Genomic DNA, 12,426 nt, shown 5'->3' with positions numbered 1-12,426 from the left:
ATGTAAATACCTGTGCATTCGCGTTTCGTTCTTCCCATGAGCTCAAACATCGATTCCGAAACATCGATCCAATATGCTGAGTTCTCTCCGCCTGTATTGCGCAAAAAACGCAAGGGGGTAAGACCTTCGTTATCGACTCTGGTGGACCAATGTCGCAAGAGCTTGAAGGAGAGCGAGTGGTACAAACAATGTGAAGGTACGCAATGCTGCAAGCCGTTCGGAAATTTTTACCAACAGTCAGTTGTTCAGAAATTCTGCTCGAGTCAATACCGTTCGATCGACCGTTCGAGATAATCTGCCTGGGCCTCGGAAGCCCGTCTTCATCTGCGATATCTCGCGTTCAGTACTGTTTTCTGCTGAATTTATGCGACCATAAACCGGTCAAGGTCTCGTTATATGATCCTGTCTTCACGGAAGAAGACTGTGGCTTATTCGAGGAACACGAACTGCCCGTGTCGCCCGCCCTCACAAACGGAGCAGCCCATGTTGCGTTTTTTTTTTGTGCACGCATCATTCATACTGACTGTCCATCATCCAGCTAACCGTTTACTTTATGCCTCATTGTGACATGGAGCTGTACGAACAAGTCCTGAAAGTCAATGGGTGCGAGCAGCGAATCCGTAATCTGGTTCTCATCGGAAACCGGTTGGAAGATTACGTTGAAAAGTGCGTAAACGGAATACAGTTTTAGCCATTTTTTATTTGACATCTGTATTCGGTAGCAAACCTACTCGGGAACTGCAACTCAACGCTCCCCATATTCTGAGCATAGGCGAGTTGTGAATTCTCACTGTCGGACCCTCTCTTCTCACGTTTTACAGTCACAACCCTGACATCCAAGCCTCTTCCGCTCTCCGAAGCCTGGCCCGCCGCATTCAACAATACGGCCGTCCAATTCCTCTCTGTTGGAGCCGATTCCTGACATGACGTTTCACAATTCGAAGCGATTCCAGATCGCATTCATTTGTTCGTTAGTGGAGCAAAACACTAGATTATGATACCGGAGCATGTAGAGGGTGCAGTACGATATTAGGAGCATATTCATAGAAAGAGGGTGAAAAATATGTAGCGAAATGGATGTTATATACAACTAGGACCTCAGCACTCTTGATAGACGTAGGGCAAGTGAAAATCTTCAGGGTGGGGATAGAAGCAAGAATCGGGAGTGTTAATAAATAGACCAGGGACGGTTCGACCGAGCGAGATCCTTTCGTCCGGAGAAGATACGGTAGCTTGTTCAATGAAATCCAACGATGAGCTCGAATGTCCAAGGGAGGGAGTCAATGGTGTGTCGGATTCATCGTCTGACGTATCTTCTATGGAGTCGGGAACGGGAAGGTCTGCAACGTCATCCTCGTCGCAATACGGGAACGGATTGTCATAGGAGGAAGCAAAAAGGGAAGTCTCAAGAGAATCAGCGCATGAGTGTACAAGAGGAGGATGAAAAGGTGGGTAGGGGACAGGATAAGGATAAGGATAGGGTGCTGAAATGGATGATATACAGTAGGCAGATGAAGTCAGGTCGTCCGACGACGACATCGGTGATAAAAGCGGGCTAAGCGGTTGGTCTTCATCGTCATCTGCTGGTAGAGAATTCGCGTCGCTGTCGTCGTCATCACCAAGAGTTTCAAGTAAAGAGTCCAGCCATTGGGCTTCGGAGGTGTCGCCTGCTTCTACAAGGTTTTCAGCATCCGGGAACATGAACGAGTCGGTGATAACCTCTTCGTCCTCTACATCTCCTTCACATGCATCCCTTGAGAGGGTTGGCTCGGATTGAGTTAAACTGGGGGTGGTCAATGCATGTAGCATGGAGTTTTTTAATAGAACCCATCTGTGCAAACTACACTTTCCCTTTCCACCAACGGAAAGATGCAGTTTGGAACGGGCCATTGAAGGAAGATTGGAAGGCTCGACAGTCATGGACGATGAAGCCAGATTTGAGCAGTGAGAAAGAAACCTAGAAGAAACACCTGTTAGCTCGTTAGCAATGGGCGTAAAGCCATCACGAACATTGTTTACGACGGAAAAGAGGCGGTCAACAGCAGGTGCGTCAACGGTGGTGTATACGTTCAACGATTTCAGGTTCGAACAGTAAGGATCCGTTGTTGGACTTCCGGACGAGTGTATTAACCATTCTCGATTTGAGAGGCGCGAGTCAGAGTTTGATATGTCGACTCGGTGAGGATGAAAGGCAAACAATAAGAGCTCAGGCAGACATCGTTATAGGTGGCGAGGAGAAAATGGCACTACGACAGGGCGCGCATCTTTATATAACAAAATGACTCAACACAGGTAACGTGAGCCAGTTCGGTTTGGTTTAATAGTTTACATTCCGATATCGTTCGGCGCGGGCTTACGCTATCCGGCATCTATCTAAAAGATTATGCGTTCCGGCCTCATCCTTCGTCCATTTTATCCTCGATCATCTCATCCTTTACGGTTTCCAGTAATTTCTTAATCTTACCTATACTTTTGGGCGAGATGTCGCGTGCAATGGCGAGTAATTGCGCCGACTTGACTTCATCCCCGACCAAACGGTATGCCTTCGCCAGCTGGAACACGACATTCGCTTCTTCAGGCGAAGTCGTGCGCAAGTATTCGAGATCCTTGATGGCAGCCTGTGGTGGCGAGAAATTTGAGTCAAGACGCTTGTCATGCGGTGGAAGATAGCCACGTACCTCGTACTTTTTCATGGCAATATACACCTTCGCCCTTCGGTACCGTACGAGTGCATTCTCAGGTGCAAGTTTCACAGCTTGCTCGAATAAGGCATGTGCATCAATTCTATCGCCTCGGCGCTCAAGGACCTGAACGCGATATGGTTAGCATTAGCTTTCAGAATGAGAAGCGAGCTTACCATTCCTACACAACCCAACAAGACAGCATTAGCTGGATGCACCTCAACCGCTTTTCTGTAATGATATTCGGCCAGGCGCAATTTGCTCATGCGCAGATAACAGCTCCCTAAACCATACCTGAGAATGATCATTCTCAACGATAAGAAAGTTTAAACTTAAAAAGCGTGCCCACCATGCATTGTAATGACGAGGATCTACACGTAAGGCAGACTGGAAGAAGGTGATCGCTTTATCAGGGTCGTCGTCTATAGTTTCGTGTCCACTGAGCGTGTACGCGTATGCACAAGCTGGATCCAGTTGAAAGGCGCGACGAAAGCATGTGAGAGCCTGCGTTCGCTCCTTCTGCAAAGAAAACAAGTTTCCGACGGCAATCCATGCCTGAGCCGACCGAGGGTCAATGCTTATCAGTTCTTGAGCGAGAAACGACAATTGGACCGGTTGCTGGAGATGCCAAAGAAGGGTAGAATAGACCTCCATGTCCCATAGACGGTAAGGGTCGAGAACCCTAACTGCTCGAAAAGCTCGTTCAGCCTGCACGTTCTTGTATTAGTTGATATATCACGAGATGTGCAGTTAACTTACGGAGCGATAATCTCCGCTTTCGTAATGTGCCTTGCCAACCATTGCAAGAACCCACGGTGTTTGTTGGTGAAAGCCGGGAAGTTGTTCTAATTCCATGAGGCATTTCTGGGAATCATAAAGGGTGAGGGCCCTAGTAGCGATAGCAAAACGCCGCATTAGATCGTATATGTAATGATCTGCCATTTCCATATCATAGGCTTCTTGTGCTGCCTGCTCCTGCGCAGCGTTCCAGTTACCTGGGGACGGGGACCCTTCCGATCGAGGTGAGTGGGGAAGAGCTGGGGGGGAGGGGGAATATGCAACGTCGCCTGCTAATCCATCATCCTCCACATCAGATTCCATGGATTTGGAACGCCCGTGAGCGATATGGCGACGTCGATCTCGTAAAGCTGACTGTAAAGCGGGTATCAGCTCACTTAAAGAGCCAAACTCAAGTACATAGTCACTTACGGGCTTCGAAGACTGTTTGGAATTCGAGGTACTCTGTAACCGCTGACTTCGACGTGTTCCGACGTTGGTCATTGACGACTGATTACCCTTTGAGGTGGAAGTAGTAGTTCTGAAAGAATTCTAGGAAGCCCTTTAAGACAGTAAAAATTCCCAATGGCATGAATCATGTACCTTTCTGGAAATGTCATCTCCGGCTGCCTTGAGAGACTTTTGTACCTTAACAGGTTCAGCTTCTACACCAGCAGAACGCAGCTTCTTTGGCATGGGTCCTGTTTCATCTGCCGAAGAAAGGGGGCGGGTGATATGTTGTTGTGCCGCTGTCGGAAGGACAGGTTGGGAGCGAGTGTTGCGATGGGCTTGGAGAAACGTTGTGTCAGCGAGATGAAAAGGTGAATCGGTGCTGGCCCTATGAATAATGAATTGTCAGAAGTTAAGGCGAACAGATCTGCACCCACAAAGAATCGCGAGGACCAGGTAAAGGACCCATTCTAAAGGGCTGATTCATCTCAAGCTTCCAACCTCGAAAGATATTACCGCCATTACCAGGATCTGGAGTGAAAAAACCGGCTCCCGTGGCAATCGGTCCGGTAGGCTTCGACATTTGTTCATCAAGCGATAGCCCATTTTTCACAGGTGGAGGTTTTGGGGGAAATAGCTCGTTGATCTCCGGTATCACACCTATAGTGGGCTGTCAATATTGGAATAGAACGGAAACCGATAATACTCACCTAATGCACATAACCCTTCAAAAGCTTCCCAGATAAGAGGGTTTTTAGACAATGCGTGCCTAAAACTCTGAGCTGCCTGGTCGTGTAAATTGCCCTTCAGTGCCATCGTCCCGGATCGACTTAACAGAGCTGCTTCACTAGGAATACAGCTAGCCACTCTTGTAGACGTAATTGCTACGAACGCAGATTGAGAACAGGAATGGGAATTTATTGAGTTCAACATATAGAACATACGGGAAGGCGCGATAGTTGAGCTACGCATAGAATCCTCCAAACATTCGCGTGCCTGTCTGTAGCGACCCAAAGCAGTACAACATTTTGCCTTCATCTCAAGGCAACCACTACATTGGTCCTTGCGGGCAATGTCTACAGCACACAGAGCAGAATAGGGTTGACCTCCCCGAAAGAGTGCAGTGGCATACAAGTGACGAGCTTCGTGGCTCTGTTGACTCATGGCAAAATATCGTTCGGCGTAGAAGATTGCTGATCTTGTTAGGTCCGCGTCTATACAAGACCATATTAAAGATCGGAAACGTTGAGGGAGACATGGTAGCGTTATGGGAGGGTCTGTTGATGGATCCATCCAGATTAAAGGGAGATTTAGAACATAGGTTACTTGCACGGATTTTGAGACGGTTGGGAATTGGAGAATGACGGGAATCGGACTTTGAGCAGACAGAAGTCTGCGACGGGCCTTCAAAGTTCAACGTTCAACCCTTCGGGCTCCCACGTGATTGTTCGCGTCTATAATCGTGACGCGTCATCCAGTCAGCCTCAGTATTCTATTGTGCAGGCCAAAGAGATATATTACAAGTACAAATTATTCAACCTCATTTAATGCGCGTGTGGATCTGGTTCGCCTTTGGGTTCTGGAGGTACAAATTAGAAAATCTATGCCATCCGATATTTTTACACCGAACGCAACCTACCTGGAATGCACTGAATGGCATCGTCTATTCTGAGCAGTGATATCGCAGCTTCATACGCAGATTTCAAGCTTTTAACTTTGCTGATTGTGGGCTCCAGTATACCAGCAGCAACGTTGTCACGGACTTCACCGTTCAAAAGGTCAAGACCGTATCGCAACAAAATCTTTTTAGGGTCGCCGACTGGCGCGTTTTGAGCAGTATGGTGATAGGACCTTAGTTTGGCAACCAATTCAGTGGAATCTTTGGCGGCATTGACTGCAAGCTGTTTGGGAATCGCGAGCAGCGCACCGGCAAATTCGGCTATGGCGAGTTGTTCTCGTGAACCCTGTCAACGAGCAACAATAAGATTATCAGGCGGCGAGAGGGAAAGAAAGATCATGCTCACCAGCGTCGTTGCAAAATTCTCCAGATATATGCTAAGAGCAGATTCAACAGCACCACCACCGGGGACCACAGTACCGCTTTCCAACGTTCGCTTGATGATCGAAAGTGTGTCATGCAGCGCACGCTCCATCTCATCAAGCATATAGTCATTTGCTCCACGAAGAACGATCGAGGATGAGTTAACGGTCTTCGTTCCTTTGATCAGAATGAGCTCGTCATCCGAGATTCGCTCCTGCACGACCTCGTCGGCAGACCCAAGATAACTGCTTTCAAACGTCTCTTCTCCCTCGAGATTAGCCATACTCGAAATCAATTGCCCTCCAGTTGCTTTCGCTATTCTTCGAAGGTCTTCTTTCCGACATCTGCGTACTGCCATGGCCCCGGCTTCAACAAACTCTTTCAAGCAGAGATCATCGATACCCTTTGTGGTTAAAACGACATTTGCACCAGCAGCCAATATTTTTCGGATCCGATCCAGAGTCATTCCAAATTCACTGAGTAAGTGAAGGTAAGCAGTGGAGGCAAGACTGCAATGCAGTAAAATACCGTTTTCTAATCTCCTCGAGCTGGTCAGGATCATCGACCAGAATCTGGATACCGAGCTGCATACGCGTTTTCTGAAGGTTAATGTCCAGACATGCTATCTTGGCGTTTATGACTTTCTTTTTCATCGCTGAACACCCCCCCATCAATAACGTGTCCATCTGAGAATCCAAAAAGAAATCTATCTTACCTTGACTGGCAACAGTGCAGTTCAGGGCGTATCCTTTTACGAAGAGGGATTCACGTGCACTTCGTCCGTGTGCTTTCAAAACGTTGACGGCTTTGACTGGGTACTTTATGTCACCCCGTAAATTTATGGTCCTCACGGCGAGCATTGCATCGACGGCCATGGGAGCAAAGAGGTCATCATCGCTTCCCAATGTCTGAGTTTAGTGATCGTAAAAAAGACGGCAAGACACGCACCTTCCGATGATCTTACTCGACATACTCGTTTTCGCGGCATTGATCAAGGCATCCTTCCCAAGTGCATCCACCTTCACACTCAACTGGTCCTGCATAAATTTGACCGCTTCTTTACACGCAAGTCGGTATCCAGTGATGATCGTAGTGGGATGTATCTTGGCTTTGACGAGCTCGTTAGCACGTCGAAGTAGTTCAGCCGCAATAATGACCACAGAGGTCGTGCCGTCTCCCACTTCTTTGTCTTGCTTTTGTGCGAGATCCACAAAAATACGGCCTGCAGGATTTTCAACATTGAGAAGCGATAAAATGGTTGCACCGTCGTTGGATATAGTGACTTCCTGGAAGATCAAGAATAAGAAAAAGTCCGTGGCTCTTTTAATCGTTCCTACGACTCACCCCGATATTATCGACGAGCATTTTGTCGAGGCCAAGTGGGCCTAAAGAGCTTTTTACTATATTGGCGATAGATTGGGCAGCGATGACTGAGATCCTCTGATTTTAGTATAAAATCCCAGGTTGCATCGGAATGCACATACCATTTTGATCCCGAACATCCTGACCGGAAACACGATCACCACCTAGAAATGCACCAGCTCTCGGATCTCGCTGGAACATAGACATAGTGATAAAGTCCACACAGGCGATGCGGTAGAAATTTTTGGGGACCAAGCTATGCTCTGCTTATCAAATCGGCCCATTGCAAAATTAAAGAGCCAAAAAAGGAGAACTTTGATATTGAAGCTGCGCTGCGCTCAACTATGTAAAAATTTAGCACGAAAAAAGAGAAGTGTATAAACAAGAAAGACGATCGCAAAAGGCTACTAGAACTAGCAACAGGAAACATTCTTAAGAGCGAAGAAGACAGAAGATGAGCTGCAGCAAATGAAGCCGTTGTAGATAATTTGAATGTGGAAGGGAGGATGAGATATCGTACGTGTTACTATGGGGGCATGTGGAAACGTGGTCCGTGTCGAGCATAAATATAGTGAGAGATGGACTGAGATAGTACACGTCCGCCATGTCGGATGATGCGTGTAGATATAATAAATAGATGAGGACAAGAGAAAGAGATGTTACGATGATAATGATATTTTTTGACCTTTGTTTTGTATTTGAGGGTGGAGAATTAAGGCATTCGACATAAAAGACCGGTAGAGGTCGTAAGGAGCGTGATCGAAAGGAGTGACATTGTCATGAGTTGGGCTTTCCATGACGACTTCATAGCGACGAATGCGCAAGGACGTGTCGTGTAGGTGTGCAAAGTGCTTGTGAAACGGTGGGACAGTCTAGTAGGGCATTCGCCCAGGTCCGTAGGTTTCGGCGCGAGCAAGAGGACCTCGGGTGAGTTTCTTTGACTTGAGGGTCGTCGTCTTCGTGGGGGGTGGGCAAGGACTATCTCCTAGATCAATGTCTGTATCGTCACCATCCGCGGTGGTATTGGCATCCTCGGGAAGCGTAAGTAAAGAAGTCGAGCCTCCTCGACGGGTACGGGCAGCGTGACCGGCCGCAAACATAGGAGGAGGCGCAGCAGTGGGAGCACTGTTCCTCTTCGATGTTTGTTGTTGCGAGGAAGAGGATTGTTTCGCCATGTCTCCATATGCATAAGACCTGTGTCGCCCAAACTTCGCTTTTCTGAACTGATCGAGGTCTCCCCTTCGAGAAGCGGCGTGATTAGGATCATCCATTGGAACGTAACCCCCAGGGGGGTCGCACCTGGCACCGGACTCCTTGAAGTAACGGCTGTAACCTCCCTCCAAAATATAGAGCTCAGGGTAGTGGACCTTGGGATATACATGATTATTCATGGCGCGATCTTTGGCTCGGAGGTGCTTTGCGCTAGGAGGAGACAGTCAACAAAAAGCACTTTGGCTAGGCGAAGTGACACCTACAAAGTGGGCGCTCGTTTAGCGCTAAACTCGCAGTGGAATATCAGAACAGTCTTCTTGTTATCGTCACCGCTTACGGACGGCTTAGGTTTGAATAAACTGGGTCCAAGCAATATTTCCTCGACGGCAGCGACGGTGTTTATGTTGACTGCATTCTCTATGTGACCGCCCTGATATTCGTAGTCAAAGCGACAGTCGATGATGTGGTATTCGTGTATCTTCGACTCAAAATCTCCTCTGATAAGTTTGTCAAGCTGAAGGCACTTGTCAGTCATGAACACTAGGCCAGCGAGTGAGAATTTCCTACAGTCTGTGGAGAGATGCGCATCAAACCGTCTTCAGAGACACGATGGCAAGGCAAAGCCTTTCCATGCGCCTCATTATCACCAAATCCAGGTATCCCCGGTCTCATGAACTTACTGGAGGGACTCTCCTTCATGATCATAGCAGTCGCACCTGTCAACGGTCTAAAATCGTCCGTGCCGTCACAGCGTCGAATGGTCTTCATTTGCTGACGTTTCGCGTAAGCTTGGGCAGGCGAAGACATGTCTGCACTACAGAAGGAAGATTCATCGGAGTACTGGTCTTCCAAGCTTGAAGGAGGGATCATAGCAGAGAAAGCTCGACGAGCTGGGGGTAATGCATTGTCGACTTGATTTTCGCCGCAGTTGTTCTCGGAGGACAAGACGGGATAAGCAGACTGCAACCCAATCGAACTGCTAGGGTATACCATCGCCGAGAGAGCCGGTCTTCGAGGTCTCTTCAATCCATTTGAGGGGTTACCCAAGCCTTCCAAGGTAGGTTTGCCCGCCTTTGCCAAAATGGAATTGCTGGCCATTCTCTCGAGTTTGCTAGCAGCAGGTGATGAAGGGAGGATAGGAGAGGACGGTTCGTTGTCGTCGTCGTCATGATAGCGCGTAGCTTCTGGTGAAAGGGAGCGGCGTTTCTTGGTTTGATGATGCACAGGGGATTGTGCTTCTCGTTGAGGAGAAGTGGTGTCGAAGAAAAAATGGTTGAACGTGGTTATCGTTGCAGCTGACTCGGGTTCTGTTGGTAAAGAGAAGATAGCAGGTGGGAGCTGCTTTGCGTAGGAAGAATCGTCAACGTCCATTGCGTCATCGTCAACAGAAGACTATAGGAAGGGGAATTAGGTGCTAGAGCAACAAGTTGATACGAGAGGCGACGCACAACATTGAAAACATTACCAGAAGTATCAGGATTTGAGGGCATCAGCCATTGCGTTGGAAGGGTGGGACGTTGGGTGCGTTTGGAGCTAGACTTGTTTGAATCGACAATGGAAGGCGATGGTGCAAGAACGGTGGCTGCCTTATTACTGACATCGTTGAACAAACGAGCAGCAGTGGTGAAAGCACGAGGGCGTGTCTGAGCGAGCGGTCGCTGGATGATAGGTTGAAGAGTTTTCTGGGGCGGCAAGGGTGAGATGTCCATTGGTTCTGCATATTCGCTATCCAGGGTACGGGCAAGGTTGTCATCCCTGGAAGGCGAATTGATTGATACGCTGGAGGCAAACGAGAGTTCGAGGTCTGAAGAAAGGAAATCATCGACGTCGTCGCGAGATTGCGAGTGGGAACTTGAACGCTTGCGGTGGAAGAACTTGGGTGCCGCTAGGAAGGTTGTCGTTGAAGGCATGTTTTCTCTTTTTCGCTTCTTAAGAAATGTATGGCCTGACATGGGGAGTGGGGGTAAGGTGAGTTGAAGAGGATGAGTTGGAAGGTAGATAAAAACAAACGAGATTAAAAGGGGATTGCAGGTGGTCCTATTGTTCGCTTAAAGAGGAACTTGAGACTGTCTTGAAACTAAAGGAATGTGTTGACGGAGGAGGCCGCGCCTTGCCACAATATTTCGAATTGAACACAATGGGCAGAAGCAAGGACCAACTGTTCTCACGTTTCAAGCTAAGGGCCTTAGGATTATTGTTTACAGCTATGGGTCCCTATTCAGTCGCCCTGCTAAATTTGGTCAATTCCTGCTGAGAACATTGCAAAGAAAAACTTGCAGACAATAAACAGATAAAGATGGTCAGATTCTTGAGGGTCCTGGGCGGTCGTTCCCTTCGCACCACACTCAACGGGAAAGAGAAAGAAAAGGGCAGCGTGGTGGAGGTTGGCTTGGTATCGCGCTCCATATCCCCTTCCCCGCCCGACCAAGTTCAACCACCACGTGAGAGTTCAAGCTCCGACGTCGTGTTTAGTCACATGATCGCGTTTCATATCGTAGTACTTATACGGGCCTAACCCCCAGTGAGATGTCCTCGGACCTTATTGGACAACATCTGACCGTTCGTGCGAATTCGGACCGAATTCGGACAACATCTGACAGATTTGGAAAAGGACGACGTGTGTCCTTCTCCTACGCTTCCGCAACAAAGAATTTCATCCAGCGGGTGGCTTAAACTCAGCAATTTTAAGTACAACTTCCGAATTCCACGGCCAATATGCCACCTGCTCAATGTTGTCTTTGCCTTGTACCCGTTTCCCTCCAAATTTTTCGACACTCTCGCCCAATCTTGCCTTTGCGGTTTGTCTGTCAGTACTTCAGTTGCAGTGACAAGTATGTGACGTCGCCAGCACACAGTCCGCTGTGTTACATATATATACGGGAAATGCGAGGAGATTCCTATTCTCCCTTCCTTCCCTTCCACCACCATCTCATTCTGTCCTCCCCACTTTCTATCGATGGCCGCCCTTCAACTCGTCTTTTAGATTGACTCCTCGTTATTGGCGCACTCTCTGGATGGTATTAGAAGGAGGATATGCAAAGGTAGAAAGAGAAGTTGGTTAATCTACTCTAAGGTGCGTCATTGTTATTGCAAGGTTCGCGGCATCCTAATGAATCTTCTACCCTTCATAGAATACCCATGCCGACTTAAGAACTCTTCTGTATTGCCGACCGTTGTTTTCTGCTTTTACTAGAGTCACCACCGCTGCCGCCGCCAAGAATTTCAAGCCCAAGTCCAAGCAAAACCCAAGAAGGCAGCCCCAGTGTCCAAAAAGGATCCCAACGGACCTGGTTTTCCCGAAGTAAGTCATATTCTTACTCTACTCACTTAGTATGTCTGACACGCGAGCCGATGGCTCTATGCTGCCGATTTGCAATGACTTTTAGGGAATGAAGGCGAGTCTGAAGAAACTTTCTTGGAGCGTTGGGCGTTGTTTGAGAAGGATAACAAAGCTGATATTGAGGTAAGTTTTCTGTCTTTTCATGAGTCCTACCATCTTTACTCATACTACCCTCGATGAAGCAGTATCATCAACTGTCGCGAGAGAGAAATGCAGAGGTACGTCTGCTACATATTCATTGTACCGACGTTGTTTTCTAACTTGCTTACCTTGTAGAATGCAAAGTTAGACCCAGGGACAAGTCTGCCAAGTTTTTAGAGCTGAAGGTGTAGTTTCGGAATCCAAATCAATTAGGGTAGAATTGTGTACATGTATAATAACGTCCGATAATCCGGACACAATCATATTTTATCAGAACAAAGAGCAAATCTATGTACACCAGATAAGATCCTATAATGCCTGGTAGAATCCTTAACGAGACCAACATTCAGAGTTTTTCCGACTTCAGTGAACTGTATCAGACATTATCGGGACAAGTACTCGAAGTCAAAGACCGTCCGATA

The 12,426-nt window shown here is 47.8% G+C and overlaps 5 protein-coding genes across 5 annotated transcripts; 1 reads left to right on the top strand and 4 right to left on the bottom strand.

Annotated features, from left to right (window-relative positions):
• Positions 1-36: 36 nt before the first annotated feature.
• On the top strand, positions 37-922 carry E1B28_008766 (uncharacterized protein; the record flags this gene model as incomplete). Its single annotated transcript, XM_043153595.1, has 5 exons — positions 37-196; positions 250-485; positions 539-666; positions 723-772; positions 822-922. The coding sequence occupies 5 exons, from the start codon at positions 37-39 to the stop codon at positions 920-922; spliced, it is 675 nt and encodes a 224-aa protein (XP_043008879.1).
• A 176-nt stretch (positions 923-1,098) lies between these two features.
• On the bottom strand, positions 1,099-1,809 carry E1B28_008765 (uncharacterized protein; the record flags this gene model as incomplete). The annotated part of the gene is made up of 1 exon (XM_043153594.1): positions 1,099-1,809. The coding sequence occupies one exon, from the start codon at positions 1,807-1,809 to the stop codon at positions 1,099-1,101; it is 711 nt and encodes a 236-aa protein (XP_043008878.1).
• A 587-nt stretch (positions 1,810-2,396) lies between these two features.
• On the bottom strand, positions 2,397-5,072 carry E1B28_008764 (uncharacterized protein; the record flags this gene model as incomplete). The annotated part of the gene is made up of 10 exons (XM_043153593.1): positions 2,397-2,618; positions 2,679-2,807; positions 2,858-2,975; positions 3,031-3,389; positions 3,441-3,833; positions 3,891-4,010; positions 4,062-4,296; positions 4,346-4,568; positions 4,619-4,792; positions 4,853-5,072. The coding sequence occupies 10 exons, from the start codon at positions 5,070-5,072 to the stop codon at positions 2,397-2,399; spliced, it is 2,193 nt and encodes a 730-aa protein (XP_043008877.1).
• A 380-nt stretch (positions 5,073-5,452) lies between these two features.
• On the bottom strand, positions 5,453-7,518 carry CCT1 (T-complex protein 1 subunit alpha; the record flags this gene model as incomplete). The annotated part of the gene is made up of 8 exons (XM_043153592.1): positions 5,453-5,487; positions 5,548-5,872; positions 5,933-6,425; positions 6,478-6,604; positions 6,665-6,846; positions 6,898-7,235; positions 7,294-7,379; positions 7,434-7,518. The coding sequence occupies 8 exons, from the start codon at positions 7,516-7,518 to the stop codon at positions 5,453-5,455; spliced, it is 1,671 nt and encodes a 556-aa protein (XP_043008876.1).
• Positions 7,519-8,183: 665 nt separating this feature from the next.
• E1B28_008762 (uncharacterized protein) lies at positions 8,184-10,475 on the bottom strand (the record flags this gene model as incomplete). The annotated part of the gene is made up of 4 exons (XM_043153591.1): positions 8,184-8,733; positions 8,787-9,037; positions 9,091-9,915; positions 9,972-10,475. 4 exons carry the CDS (start codon positions 10,473-10,475, stop codon positions 8,184-8,186), a joined length of 2,130 nt encoding a protein of 709 aa, XP_043008875.1.
• Between the last annotated feature and the right edge of the window lie 1,951 nt (positions 10,476-12,426).

The sequence above is a fragment of the Marasmius oreades genome, chromosome 5 (assembly GCF_018924745.1).
Source record: "Marasmius oreades isolate 03SP1 chromosome 5, whole genome shotgun sequence".
NCBI classification, from domain to species: domain Eukaryota; kingdom Fungi; phylum Basidiomycota; class Agaricomycetes; order Agaricales; family Marasmiaceae; genus Marasmius; species Marasmius oreades.
The sequence above is the reverse complement of the archived record's forward strand: the minus strand, read 5'-3'. Positions and strand labels throughout refer to the sequence as shown.